At 40.5% G+C, this 13459-nt stretch overlaps 1 protein-coding gene across 10 annotated transcripts in view; it reads right to left on the bottom strand.

Annotated features, from left to right (window-relative positions):
* Window positions 1-13459, bottom strand: part of LOC114558270 (voltage-gated potassium channel subunit beta-2) — a 59477-nt gene that overhangs the window by 13096 nt on the left and 32922 nt on the right. For 7 of the 10 annotated variants that reach the window (XM_028582115.1, XM_028582119.1, XM_028582124.1 and 4 more), the window contains 2 exons: window positions 4554-4597; window positions 4312-4398 (listed from right to left, as the gene is read on the bottom strand). In XM_028582115.1, coding sequence (XP_028437916.1) covers window positions 4312-4398; window positions 4554-4597 — 131 coding nt within the window. Of the gene's footprint in view, window positions 1-4311; window positions 4399-4553; window positions 4598-4840; window positions 4926-5177; window positions 5466-13459 lie in introns of those variants that run through there. The other 3 variants (XM_028582118.1, XM_028582122.1, XM_028582123.1) reach the window with 3 other exon arrangements.

The following is a 13459-nucleotide window of genomic DNA, read 5'->3' as shown; positions in this document are numbered from 1 at the left end:
CGAACCTCATTATCCAAAGATATAGCTACTCTGGATGGCATTGTCGTGGCCTCCAGCACTACTGTCAGAAATCTTATTTTTTATCAAGATATATCCTTTAATTCCCACTTAAAACAAATCTAAAGAACAGCCTTTTTTCACCTGAATAACATTGCCCAAATTAGGCACATCCTGTCTCAAAATGATGCTGAAAAACTAATCCATGCATTTCTTATTTTAAGGCTGGTAATTCCTTACTATCAGTTTGCTCAAATAAGTCCCTTAAACTCTCCAGCTGATCCAGAATGCTGCAGCACGTGGGCTGACAAGAACTAAGAGATCATATTTCTCTTGCATTAGCTTCTCTGCATTGGCTTCCTGTAAAATAAGGGATTGAATTTAAAATTCTCCTGACCTACAAAGCTCTTAATGGTCAGGCACCATCATATCTTAACCCTTGTATTCTCCTTCGTGTCACAGGGACTTGTTTAGTTTCTCCTTCGTGTCACGGGGACTTGTTTAGTTTCTCTACATGTTGTGTTAGCCTGGCTAACACAACATGTCATGTCAACTGCCGTGGTGGCCTCACCCTTCGGGTCTCGGAGACCCTTGTTTGTTTCTATGCTAGTATACGTATGTTCCACTACTCCCACCTCGTCCTTTGGGTCCAACTAGAGTGTGAGCTACTCAAAACATGGCTGTGCAGAACGGTGAAAGCCTCCAGCACGGGCAACCAGAGCGTGACCGCTTCAAACACGGTCAACTAGAGTGTGAGCTCCTCACAACATAGCCGTGCAGAATGGGAAAGCCTCCAGCACAGGCAACCAGTGCTGACCGCTTCAAACACGGTCAACTAGAGCGTGAGCTCTTCACAACATTGGGTTCCGCCATCCATTCCAACATACCCCCACTCCGATATTGACGTCTAAATTGTTGGAGTGGCGTCACTTCCATTGTTTTCAAACGTCCCACCACTCCAACAATTTTTGTTTCCATTAGGATTAGGGGTTAGGGGTTAGGGAATAGCAGCATGTAACCCATCGCTGTGCAGAACGGGAAAGCCTCCAGCACGGGCAACCAGAGCGTGACCGCTTCAAACACGGTCAACTAGAGCATGAGCTCCTCAAAACATGGCCAACCATAATTTGTCTTAGTCTGTCTTGTCAGCAACACAGACCGAGTTCTCAGCTGAGTTGATACGGGCTCCGGGCACCGTGGTATTGCTAGACACACACACTAAGCTGAAATGTTTTTTACCCTGTAAATTGTACAGACATTCAGCAACACGGCAACACAGACAAGCTGCTATGACTGCTGAAGGCTGATGCTGGGCTGCAGCTGCTACCACTGCTGAGGGCTGACTCTGGACTGCAGCTGCGTGCCGGGACTCATGTCAGACTCCACGGGTATGCGAAAGAGCTTGTCGAATCCGGGCTCCGTGAGGGTTACAAACATTTGCACCCGTGTGTACTCTAGACAAGTTAGAGCACCTAAGTCTTCAACCGCACGGCCATGTGGCGACTAGAGCATTTCTGACAGGATTCCATGTTAAGCTCCGCTGTAGGCTACTACTGTTCCCTGTGTGCCGTTACATTTGCACGCTCCTCGGTAGAAAAAGCAACACGGACGGAGACAGCGTTGCGTTGTGAAGCACATTTGTTTTTTATTTCCACTGTTACAAGAGAGGGCTGAGGACTGAAAGAGTGTGTGGGAGAACCGAGCTGACAGCACAGCTGCAGAGCACAGCAGCTGCCTACAGTTGTGAAAACCATTTGGTTTTTATTGCATTTAGCGATTAGAGCTACACTCGCCTTTCTGACAGACTTCCATGTTCAGCTCCGCTGTAGGCTATTATGATCCGTCTCTCTATGTGAAACATTTGCACCCACGTGACGAGTTAGAGCACATACGTCTTCAACCACACGGCCATGTGGCAACCAGAGCTGCACTCGCCTTTCTGACAGGATTCCATGTTCAGCTCCACTGTAAACTTAAAACGCTCCTCTTTGATAAAGCTTATAGTTAGGGAGTGAATGTTTTCCTAGACTGGCAGGGGAGGGTGTATTTGCTACAGACACGGCACCCCTTCTCTTCTCTGCTTCTCTTCATAGTCGTCAGATTCATCTATTTTTTAGATTTATAGCGCTGACTCAGGTTTGCCTTGGATCAGCTCTTAATTATGCTGTTATAGTTTTAGACTGCAGGGGGACTTCCTTTGACACACTGAGTTCCTCTCTCTTTCCATCTGCAGTTTTCTTTGGATTAGGGTGGCACCTAAATCATGGTTTCAGCTGTCGCCGTGGTCCTGCGCCGTGCCCTACTATGCCATGCTACACCCTGCTATGCTCTGCAGTGCCTGCTACACCCTGTTACGCCCTGCTACGTCCTGCTATGCCCTGCAGCACCCTGCTATGCCCTGGTACGCTCTGCAGTGCCCGGCTATACCCCGGTAATGCCCTGCTATGCCATGAACTACTACATCTACTATTTCTAGTCATAGTTCCATTATCTTTATTGTGACTATAATTCCCACTGTTCATCACACCTCCATCTGGCACCGTCAGACACTGCCAAGAACCTGGGTCTGTCCAAGGAAATTTTAACATTTATTTAAAGGCTGTGTAAAAAATTATTAATTCCAGATCAAAGCTTATATATTATATATTAGGTCTATAGCAAAGCTACAATAGAATGTTTGTTTTGGTGCTGGCCTGTTTTGTCCATCAGCCTCATCTCAGCCACACACATTTACTGTTATCTATAAATCAGGAGCTATTTGAGCGCTACTCCATAAAAGTGGACAGTTAAATATTCTTAATAATCTCATAGTGATAGCATCAACACTTCATAAAAAATTGATTACTGTGGAAGAAAAAGTTATTTTAAGTCCAATTCAGTGGCTAGTTCAGATGAGTTTCATTCACTGCACAGTGGAGACAGAAGTCCTCAAGAAGCTGTAAAATTCTCAATTCAGGGTTTTATACAAGGTTACAGTAAACAACAGAATAACAAAAAGCTGAGAAGACATTCAACTCACCAGTCTGTCCAAATAGATTTGCATAGATTCAATACTGTCTGTTTCAAAAGTGCTTTGATTAGTTAAAGGTGCCCTGCCACACAAAACCGTTTTTACTTGTATGTTTTTTTAAATATGTTAGGTCCATATGTGTTTGTGTTATGTCGTGAATGTGACTTGAACTGCTACCTCCTCTGTCAGCTCTAGCCACTGAAAAGAAATAAGCAGAGAAATTGGGCCAATTACAAAAGCTGGTCAGTTTGACGTGGTGTTGCCTGAGCTCATTACTATTCAGGAGCTCGCCCAGTTGCGCTGGGTAGGATGCTTATAGCCAGGCTCTCATTGGCTAGCTGTTAGCCAATCAGAGTCAAGCATCTTAGCTTGTTGAATATTAATGAGAACTGGCACAAATTGAGCTGAGTCTTCCTGCAGGCTTTCTATACCACACTAGAATGGCTTGAAACAAGGTAACCAAGGCATTTTTCCACAAAAAAGTCCATGGTAGAACATCACATTCGGACATTACCACAGTAATGAAATACGTGTGGCAGGGAACCTTTAAAATGTGAATTTCTGTGGGAGCTAACCTTGGCTCTAAACAAAAGATCTCACTCACAGTGACCAAAGTAAAATGCTAAGCTAGAGAAAAGGCAGACAGACTTAATTAAATCAGGAGACACTAAAAGTTTGTTGATTGGGTAAAATAAATAAAGTATATAATATATAAAATAATTGGAACTTAATCAGTGAACAGGAAAGAGGATATTAGGATAAAATGAGACTACAACATTACTTATTAACATGAAGAACAAAACTTTAAAAAAGTAAATAACATTTTGAAATCTTACTGATTGTGGACACCTGGATAGCTCAGTTGGTAGAGCAGGCGCCCATATATAGAGGTTTACTTTTTGACGCAGCAGGCCTGGGTTCGACTATGACCTGCTGCATGTCTCTCCCCTCTCGCTTCCCTTTCATGTCAAAATAAAGGTCTAAAATGCCCAAAATAAATATAAAAATATATATATCTTAGTGATTGCACCACAGTTTTAATTGTAACTGTGAATTAGGTTATTGTTTGGATATCTATGCTACTATGTATAAACACTTGCAACTCTGGACATTTTAGACTTCTCTAAGGAAAAGCTCTTGACTGGATAATTTGTAAATTAGTGTTCAGGTCTCATAAAGTGTTATGATGCATTCCCAAGTCTTGTTGGACCAGGCAAAACTTGCGTTAATAAGCTTCAGTATAATTTCCCATTCATAAAAAGTAAAGAAACAAGACTGATCCGTCGCAGGATAGGGACACCCACCTTCTATAGGTGTGTTCGGATCTGGTCGATTCGCAAAAACCACGTCTACGTACTCCAGCTGAAGTCTCTCTAGTGATGCCCTTAGACCTGTTTGAGATAGATAATTGCATATTGATTGTATTATTACATACATTCATTCTGATGTTATGTGGCTATGGTGACACATGCAGCTACACAAATACTTGTCATGTTAAAATTCTAGTCTGTGAATAGTTATTCACAATGGTAGCATAAAATCTTACCTTCAATTATATGTTTTCGAGACAATCCTCTTTCCATTTCTGCTCTGAAAAAAAAAACATCTTTCATTTCAGAACTCAAGGTTTGAAAACTAGAACATTTCAAAGGAATTCTAATTATCCTTTTTATGTTGGTCATTGCTATATTGAATACATTCAAGCACAAAGCACAGACCTTTTTTGTATTTAAGTCCCTTCTTTATAAAAATGACATATCAGTCAGGCATGCTTGCAAGAGACTGAGCTCCTACACTCGCCTCCATATTTCATTAAATAACCAGGTCTATTACTTTTTCTTTGACGCCAAATCGTTTGGTCTGTTGTCACGGTGACCCGGTGAAACGCCTGCAAGCACCAAAGAGCGGGTCTCCTTATCACCTGGGCTGTCTACTCGTTTGGAGAAATTTGCTAGCATGTCTGCGGCTAATGGAGTGGTGGCTAATGAACACATTCTCTAATATGGAGGAATTAATCGACCGGGTGTTGGCAAAGCAGTTAAGTGTGCTTAAATCAGTGATCTACAGCGCAGTGAAGGAAGTGCTGGCCGAAATGAATGCCTCACAGCAACACACCGGGGCAGAACCTGAGAAGCAGGAAAGCATGGTATGTGAGCCGGACCAATCTTACTGCGTCACACTCAAGATCCAGCGGCTTTGGCTGCCTGAAGGGATACAACTCAAGCTGGCACTGCACGCTGAACACAACTCGGACTCGTTCATCTGCCCTGCTGCCCTGGGAACGACCCGCGGGGGGGGAGAGAATTTGCCTTTGCTGCAGCCGTGGAGCCCAGCGTTTTCTGGCAGGAATTAGAAGAGGAAGAGGACGCGCTGACCGCCCCGCGCCACAAGGAACCGGAGAGCGACCGTGGGACTTTGGGCCGCGACTGGAGGACTCCGCACCTGTGGACTAACTGAGTTTGACTGTGTGTAAGTTTTGAAACCAACTGTTGGAGGGACACCTAACCAAACTGTAAGGAATGATGAATGCTGGCTACTCAGTCTACAATCTATAATTTTGAGGACACTTAATCGGGCTGAAAAAAGAGGGTTAGGGGATCTATTTTACTTTTTATGTTTACTTTTTATGCTCAGAGCTAACAGTTGAACCTTTGCTACAGATTTGTCAGCAAAATCCGAGAGACACGTATGCATTTCAATTCTGTCTGATCACAATACGCTGATAACCACATTCCATTGTGATATGTTAGGAGAAAGATCTAGGAGATGGCAATTTACAATTCCCTTCTCCAAAACGCAGCTTTTGATACAGAGTTTAGGGCCAAGCTGGCAGAGTTTATATCAATCAATCAATCAATACTGACTCAGTTTCGGACACAGCGTACATTTGGCAAGCCACTAAAGGATTTATTAGAGATTTCACATCTTTCTTTGCGGTCATTTTGAAGTTAGAGAGAGATGCAAGGATTGCAACGTTGTAAATCATAGAACAGTCTCTAAAGATGTGTTTTTCTAAATCTACAGATACTCTTTTAGTCACAAATCGAGCAGCGCTAAATGATTTGCTAAGAAGGAGAACTGAATTCATAATGTACAGAGTGAGGCAAAATTACTATTTTAATGGTTGCAAACCAAGTAAATTGCTTGCTCTGAATTTAAAACAAAGCAAATCCAGAGCTGCTATCAACAGCATCCGCACAGACAGAGGTATCTCAACAAATCCTAAAGATATCACCGCCACTTTCCAGTCCTTTTATTCAAAGTTGTATGAATCCTCCTGCAATCCGGATCCGACACAGTGCCAAACGTTCCTGAAAGAGCTAAACCTGCCTCTTTTTGACCCAGAGGAGGCAGAAGAACTGGGTCAACCTATAACATTAGAGGAACTTAAATCAGCGTTAAAAACAGCTAAGAAAGGGAAAACACAGAATTCCATCAGAACTTCTGCTACAATACTTTGACATACTAGTACCTACCATCTTACAAACTTTAACCTCGGCCATAGAGAGGGGCACCTTTCATCAACAAACCAACACTGCACTAATTTCAGTCATACACAAAAAGGGTAAAGATCCTACGGAATGCTCAAACTACAGGCCCATCAGCCTCATTGGGACGGATATTAAGCTCTATTATTCCATGTAATAGAAGAAGCCAAAAACATTCCAACAACGGCAGCAGTTTTATCACTGAACGTGGAGAGGCTTGGTTTGGGAGCCAAATTCATTGACATGGTACCTACTTTATAGTCTCAACCAATGGCCTGCATTCACAGCCATTCCCCATCTCACGGGATGCCCGCTATCTCCCATGCTATTTGCGATCTTTCTTGAACTGTTAGCCCAAGACATAAGGCAAAAATAAAATATGTAATGTCCAGATTAAATCCAATAACAACTCAATATTGTTATTTGCAGATGATGTTTTGCTGTACATCTCTGACCTTGAGGACTCTTTCCCAAAAATAATTAAGATCTTTAACGAATTTGGCTCAATCTCCAGCTATAAAATCAACTAGAATAAATCTAATCTTCTACTGAACAACGGACAGGTTACATTATCTATTAAAGATACTTTTTTTCATAGTGTAGTTTCACCACAACTATGAAACTATACTAAGTATAGTTGCCGGCATCGCTACAGTCCAGGATTGCTGTCGTTAAAATGAACATAGTTCCTCGTGTGAATTTCTTAAGTACAATGATCCCCTTACCCCCACCAATACATTTCTTGAAGAAACTTGATACCGTAATTCGGCAGTATATTTGAAATAATAAACAACCTAGGCTAAAATACTCTACCCTGCAACGTACCACAAACATGGGAGGCCTGGCCCTCCCCGAAACTTAAAGTGTACCACAGAGCTTTTCGGCTACGGGCCCTCAGAGTGTGGATGGACCGCTCATCTACAATCTCATGGTGAGAAATAGAGCAAAACCTCACTGGAAGTCTAAGACTGCAAGACCTTGCCTTACAAGTGTGTGTTCAAAAAGTGTATGCTAGCCTATAGCCCTATTATCACCAAGTTTTCAGCCAAAGTCAACCACCATATACCAAACTGCATCCATCACAATTTATTGAACTGTATAGACATTCAATTCATATAAATAGCCTATCCAAGACCGTAATTAGCCTGCCGTGGGCTACTGATCCCCAAACACCGGAAAATAATAGACCGTTATCACTATTCAACCAAGTTAAATTTCTTTCATACCCATACTGTCAAGATGAAGACAAAATATCTCTAATTATTAAAACAAAGGCACTTTGTGGTGTCAAAACAGTACTAAGTCTTCGGTAATAAAACTGGAACACAGGTACACACTCCACAAGCGAAAAAACAAAAACAAGAATAAAGTCCAAAATCCAAGACAGAACAAACTAGGCACGGGTAACGCAGGCACACGGCTACGACAATGGTACAGAATATGCCTACTACAAGCTCAAAAACGGAGCCACAAAACACAAGGGTAACACATCTCTGAATTATATTAAATCAAATCAAAGTGAAGCAAGCCAGTCAGTCCTGACACAAACATTGAAATGGAGAAATGCAGCCTTAAGTTTTTGTAGCACATCAACAGCAAATTAAAGGCATAAAGATATTGGGCCTAATGTATCAGAAGTTCTTAACGCGTGTTAAGCTGGGCCTAATAATTTTATAACAATATGGTAGGATAATTAAAAATAAATCTGACCTCATTCTGGTTTTCCAATACGTAGGCTAAGTAGGCTTTACACGAGTGTAAAAAAAACACAATTATCTGTTTTGGTTGTGGACAATTCTGTTGCTGTTTTGTATCTTTATTCAGTATATTTCTGTTCTCTGTTGTGTATATTTCTGTTCCTTATTCCCCTGTTCATTGTGTGTTTCTGTTTATCCTGTTTTAACTGTGTATTCTTGTTTGTATTGTGTATTCCTGTTCGTTGACTGTTTCTGGTTCCTGTTTTTATTTTGATGTCTGGTTTTCTGTCCAATTTACTTCCTGTGTTTTCCCGTCTTTGTTGATTGTCCTGCCCCGCCCTGATGTGTTTCACCTGTTGTCCCACCTGTTCCTGGTTTACTCATTACCTCGTGTATTTAGCCTCTGTGTTCCCTTTGTCTCTTGTTAGATTGTTTTGTCTTTGTTCTGTCAGTCTGTCTGTACCCAGTCACTATCCTGTCGGTGTGTTTTTGGAATCTTCCCTGTGGTTTTTTTGTTGTCCTTGTCTTTGGAGATCTTTTGGATTAGGGACTTTGCCTTTTGCCTAGTGGTGGGCAGATCGAGGCTTCGTGAAACAATGAAACCGTTGAAGCAAATGTGTCATATTGCGCCGAGGCTTCGAAACAATCCGACACCTGTCTCAACGATGACACCTAATGGTCACTTGCAGGTGTTGATCTAAAACAACCTTGACAATGAGCCATTTTTTATTATTGTATTTTTCTAATATGTGAAGCTTGTAATCTGTAGGCTCCTCACTGTGCATAATGTTATTTTGGTCATGACAAAAGAATATTAATAAAAGAAATCAAGCCACAATGTCTCAATTCTTTAGAGATTTTTATTCAAAAATATGAATGTCCCAACAGTTTATTATATTTTAATCCTAATTATCTATCTATATCTATATATCTCTATCTATATCTATATATCTATCTATCTGTGTATCTATATATGTATCTACCTATCAATATGTTAATGTGTCACTATGTATACTCTGTCTGTCTCTAGCCTATCAGTCAATGTGTAAATTTAAATGTAAGCCTAAATATAACTAAACAACTCGCACTATGAATGTCATATCACCAAAAATCCGCTATCTCAAAATCAAACTCCTCTCACAAAAACCCACGAGGTCAAGATGCGTTGACTTCACTTTTATACTGATTGTGTGTTCCCGACCCTGTTGATCAAACGCTGATTCATGCCACCTGTTGAAACACTTGTGAAACACTCCGATGTTTCATTTAGCCGTTGTCACGTGACATGGGTGTTTTGAATCACGCTTTGAATCAGTGTTTCGAAACATCTGCGCTTCGGGATCTCGACAAAGCTTCGGAACGTCAGTTTCACTTCAGCCATCCCTACTTTTGCCTGCCTGCCTCAGTTTTGGACTCGTTGTGTTTGCTGTTTTCCCTTTGGATCCCTTTTGATTGGTTTGTTCCCAGCCTTTTGTTAATAAAGCCTCAGTCTGAACCTTCTCCTGCCTGCTTGCCTGTTCTACCTGCATTTGGGTCCTCTACCTTCCACTCATCCAACATTATCTCCAATAATTTGTATAAACTTACAGTTGAACTGTTAATGAACAGTTGATAAATCATGCCAATTTACTGCACGGCGGCAGCATAATAATAAACCAGCATTATTACCTTGTGTTGCAGTCATAACACACAAAAAAAATTCCTCATCTCCAAAACGTCTACCAGGAAAAGTGTGACCCTGAGGCTGACAGCACTGAGTTGACGTTGATGTTCCCTCTGCAGCTACTCTGGTGCTGCTAGCTTGATTTACAAGATTAGCTCCCTTGATGTCTGTTGCTAGCAGGGTCGCTACTTCATTCAGTTACAGTTGTTTTTTGCCTCCGGTCTTTTACGCTTTTTAGCTTGTTATAAAGAAATCCAAAATGCACTTTTGTGCCATGGCTAGCTAACTTCTGTACTGTTGACCAGCCGGGAAAGTTTCCACAACTATCTTCATCACTCATGAATGACCTTCTTGGCAAAATCGGCAGATTCATTCTAATCAAATTCTGTGTTTATCTCTTACTTACCAAATTTTAAAATGTATTACATTTCATTTGTAATGAAAGGGATAAGGTTTATATTAATAATCAAAGTATTAAAAATAAATGTGTTTTTTTTAAATTATGGTTGTAGTAGTTTCTCCTTTCGCTAGGGGTGCTGCAGCACCCTCTGCACCCCTAGTTCCATGGGTCGAGGAGCAACTATGATACACCAATAAGTGGCATTTGAACGCCCCAATTTGGCACAACATACACTTAATGTCTGGTAACAAACCTCTGCAGGGCGTTACAGGAAAGCATAGCAGGGCGTAGCAGGATGTATCAGGGCACAGCAGAGTTTAACAGGGTGTAACAGGCATAGCAGTGACTATGGCGACAGCTGCAACCATGATTTAGGTGCCACCCTAATCCAAGGAAACGTGCTGGGCGAAAAAAAACATAAGGGGCGTTTCTCAATACCAAGAATGCAAAGTACGGACTTGTGTTCTTGGGTAGAACGTTCTTGCTGGTTGTTCTTGGAAGAATAAACTCGCAAGTTCACAAGCACAGAAAACGCTGTTAACAGTTTGAGACGATGCGTTCTTCCTGTTGTTGCTCAACACCCCCAGCACAGAGGCTACCTGCAGGGGCCTGTTTCACAAAACCAAGATAAGGGATTAAGCTGGGATTTCCTGGTTATCCTGGATGAATTTAGCCTTGACTCGGTTTCACGAAAGCAGAGGCACATACATCACCATGGAGATTTATTCTGTGCTGTTAGCCTGGTCCTGACCAGGCTAACAGCCAGGATTTATTTAATCCTGGAACCTTTTCTGTTCACTCAGCAGTGGTTTTACCCTTTTCTTATCAGCCTGGATTAAAATACAACAGGTGCATATTGCTGTTCATTTGAGTACTGTTATTATTTAAAGTTGTGACCATTATTTTTTTTTATAATTATAAATTTGTCATTGTTACTGTTATATTGCTGTATGAAGACTGCTGTTCATATTGTTGTAAGAAGTTTGATGAATATATTATGGCAGTTGTTGAGATAATTAGAAAAGGCTGATAAAATTTCAAATGAGTTTTAAATGAAGTCTGTTACTAAGTGCAATACATACAATGCTGTACATTTCTATAGTTCCCCAATGCACCTTACATTATTTTAGTTTATAATTTCTTTTTTTATTCTTTAACAATAAGGATCATGTTTGTTCCTCTTCCATGTGCATTGTATTTGGCATTCTTAGCACACAATTTGTGTTGTCCAGTAAACTGGGACTATAATTTGGGAGGATTGTACAATTTTAAGAACATATCCTAACTGTACAATCCTCCCAAATTATAGACTTAGTTCACTGGACCAGTAACTATCTAGTGATGTAGGCTACTGTACATTCATGTAACAACAGGGAGAGGACACCTTAATGGTTTTTTTTATATTTTGCCTGGGGGGAAATAATTGATGAATATACTCTGTTCCATTCATGTTTATAGTGTGCATGGAATTTATCACTTTATTATCTTTATAGTTTCTAGATTTTACAGTGCAATTTCTTCAGTGTCTTTATTTTTTATGTTCATATATACCAGGGAGCAAGGCATATAATATGTAGAGAAGGAAACTCGTCCTCTATAAAAAATAAAAAAACGCGAAAAAAAAGCGTGATAGATAATAGCGGACAGACTAAATGATAGTCTAAAAATATACATTTATGAACTACTGCTCTTAAATGAAACCATTCAATGTGTCACTTGTCATTTGCAAAAACGAACACCTGTACACTTTGCATTAAAAGCGGGTAGTGGAAGTTAATATGACTTAGGAAATTAATATTTTAGCCAATAAGAGAGAGGGAGGAACAGAGTGAAAGAGATATTTACGCTTCATATTCTAGCGTTATAGAAAATGGATCTTCATGGTAAATTTCCTGAGTTATCTTCTGCTTACTTTTAAGGCAAAGAGTACAATTGTTAATTTGTGCAAATGATTAGTAGCCTAATAATTGAATGGTAGGATTATGACGGTTTCCATTCAGAGCAGTGGTCAGTTAATGTATATATTTAGGCTACAATTACGCATTCAGTCGGTCCGTGATCGTCTGCTACACTTTCTCTCGCCGTTTTGTTACAGCGGCCGTGTTATTTTCTTTTTATTCAAATAATGTGTTTCACGTCATCATACTTCCACAAGAAGCTGCTGCTCACTCTGTATAAAGTATGTACAATGCGTATTCTCCATTTTGGCATCAGTAAATCTGTGATCGACCTCGCGGTCTTTTGAGGAAATCCGTGGATGCGCATCTATCTGAATTAGTTCAGCTTGGCTCGACCTAGTCGCTCCTCCTCAGCCTGGCTTGGCCTTTGTGAAACGCACCAAGCCAGGATGCACAGATTAGACTAGGTCAAGCCTCGCTTTATCAGTTATCCTGGATTTATATATTCTGCTTTTGTGAAACAGGCCCCAGGGCTCCAAAATACCACCTAGATATAAAAACCACAACAATATAACTACTTTGTATTAAAACAATCTCCGGACAAGAAAACCTCATAATGCTACAACTATTGCAATAATATTGAAAAATAAAATTAATTGAGCTTTAATTTTATTGTTTATGGTTTAGCTCAAACACCCTTTACTTATTCAAACGTGTGGAACGCGATCCCTATTATTAGTGTATAAGTTTAAGTCAGTTTAAATAAAAAAAATAAATAGGCATATGCACTGGTGTGTCCTATGTGTTCCTATTAGTATGATGTGAAATTATCATTTCTATATTATTGTACTGTATATGCCCAGGGAGATGGAAATTAGAAATTCTAATTATAAAGGTTGGTGTCTCCCCTTTAGTCTAGATAACATGTCATAGCATGTTACCACTTTATGTACAACTGTTCATTTATCATACTGACTGAAACTCAACTTCTAATAAATCAGAAAACAAATACACCAAAAATATGAACTAAATACAAAATATAATGTAGGCTATAGCCTATGGCATAATTTAAACAAGTCTCCCGAAAAGAAACGGGCATATCTCATAGACTAATAATATACAGTCTATGGTATATCTCTCCTCTGCCTGCTGCGGTGTGTGTGTGTGTGTGTGTGTGTGTGTGTGTGTATGTGTTGTGATATTTAAACAAACGATCTGTCAACGGCGAAATAAAAGTCTCTTATTTACGGAACCGAGTGACTGTCCGAGCGCCGAGCTAGTGGCCCCGGCAGGCGCAAGCTGGCGG

This window comes from Perca flavescens, chromosome 7, assembly GCF_004354835.1.
Source record: "Perca flavescens isolate YP-PL-M2 chromosome 7, PFLA_1.0, whole genome shotgun sequence".
NCBI classification, from domain to species: Eukaryota; Metazoa; Chordata; class Actinopteri; order Perciformes; family Percidae; genus Perca; species Perca flavescens.
Note: the sequence above shows the minus strand (reverse complement) of the source record. Positions and strands in the feature narration are given on the sequence as shown.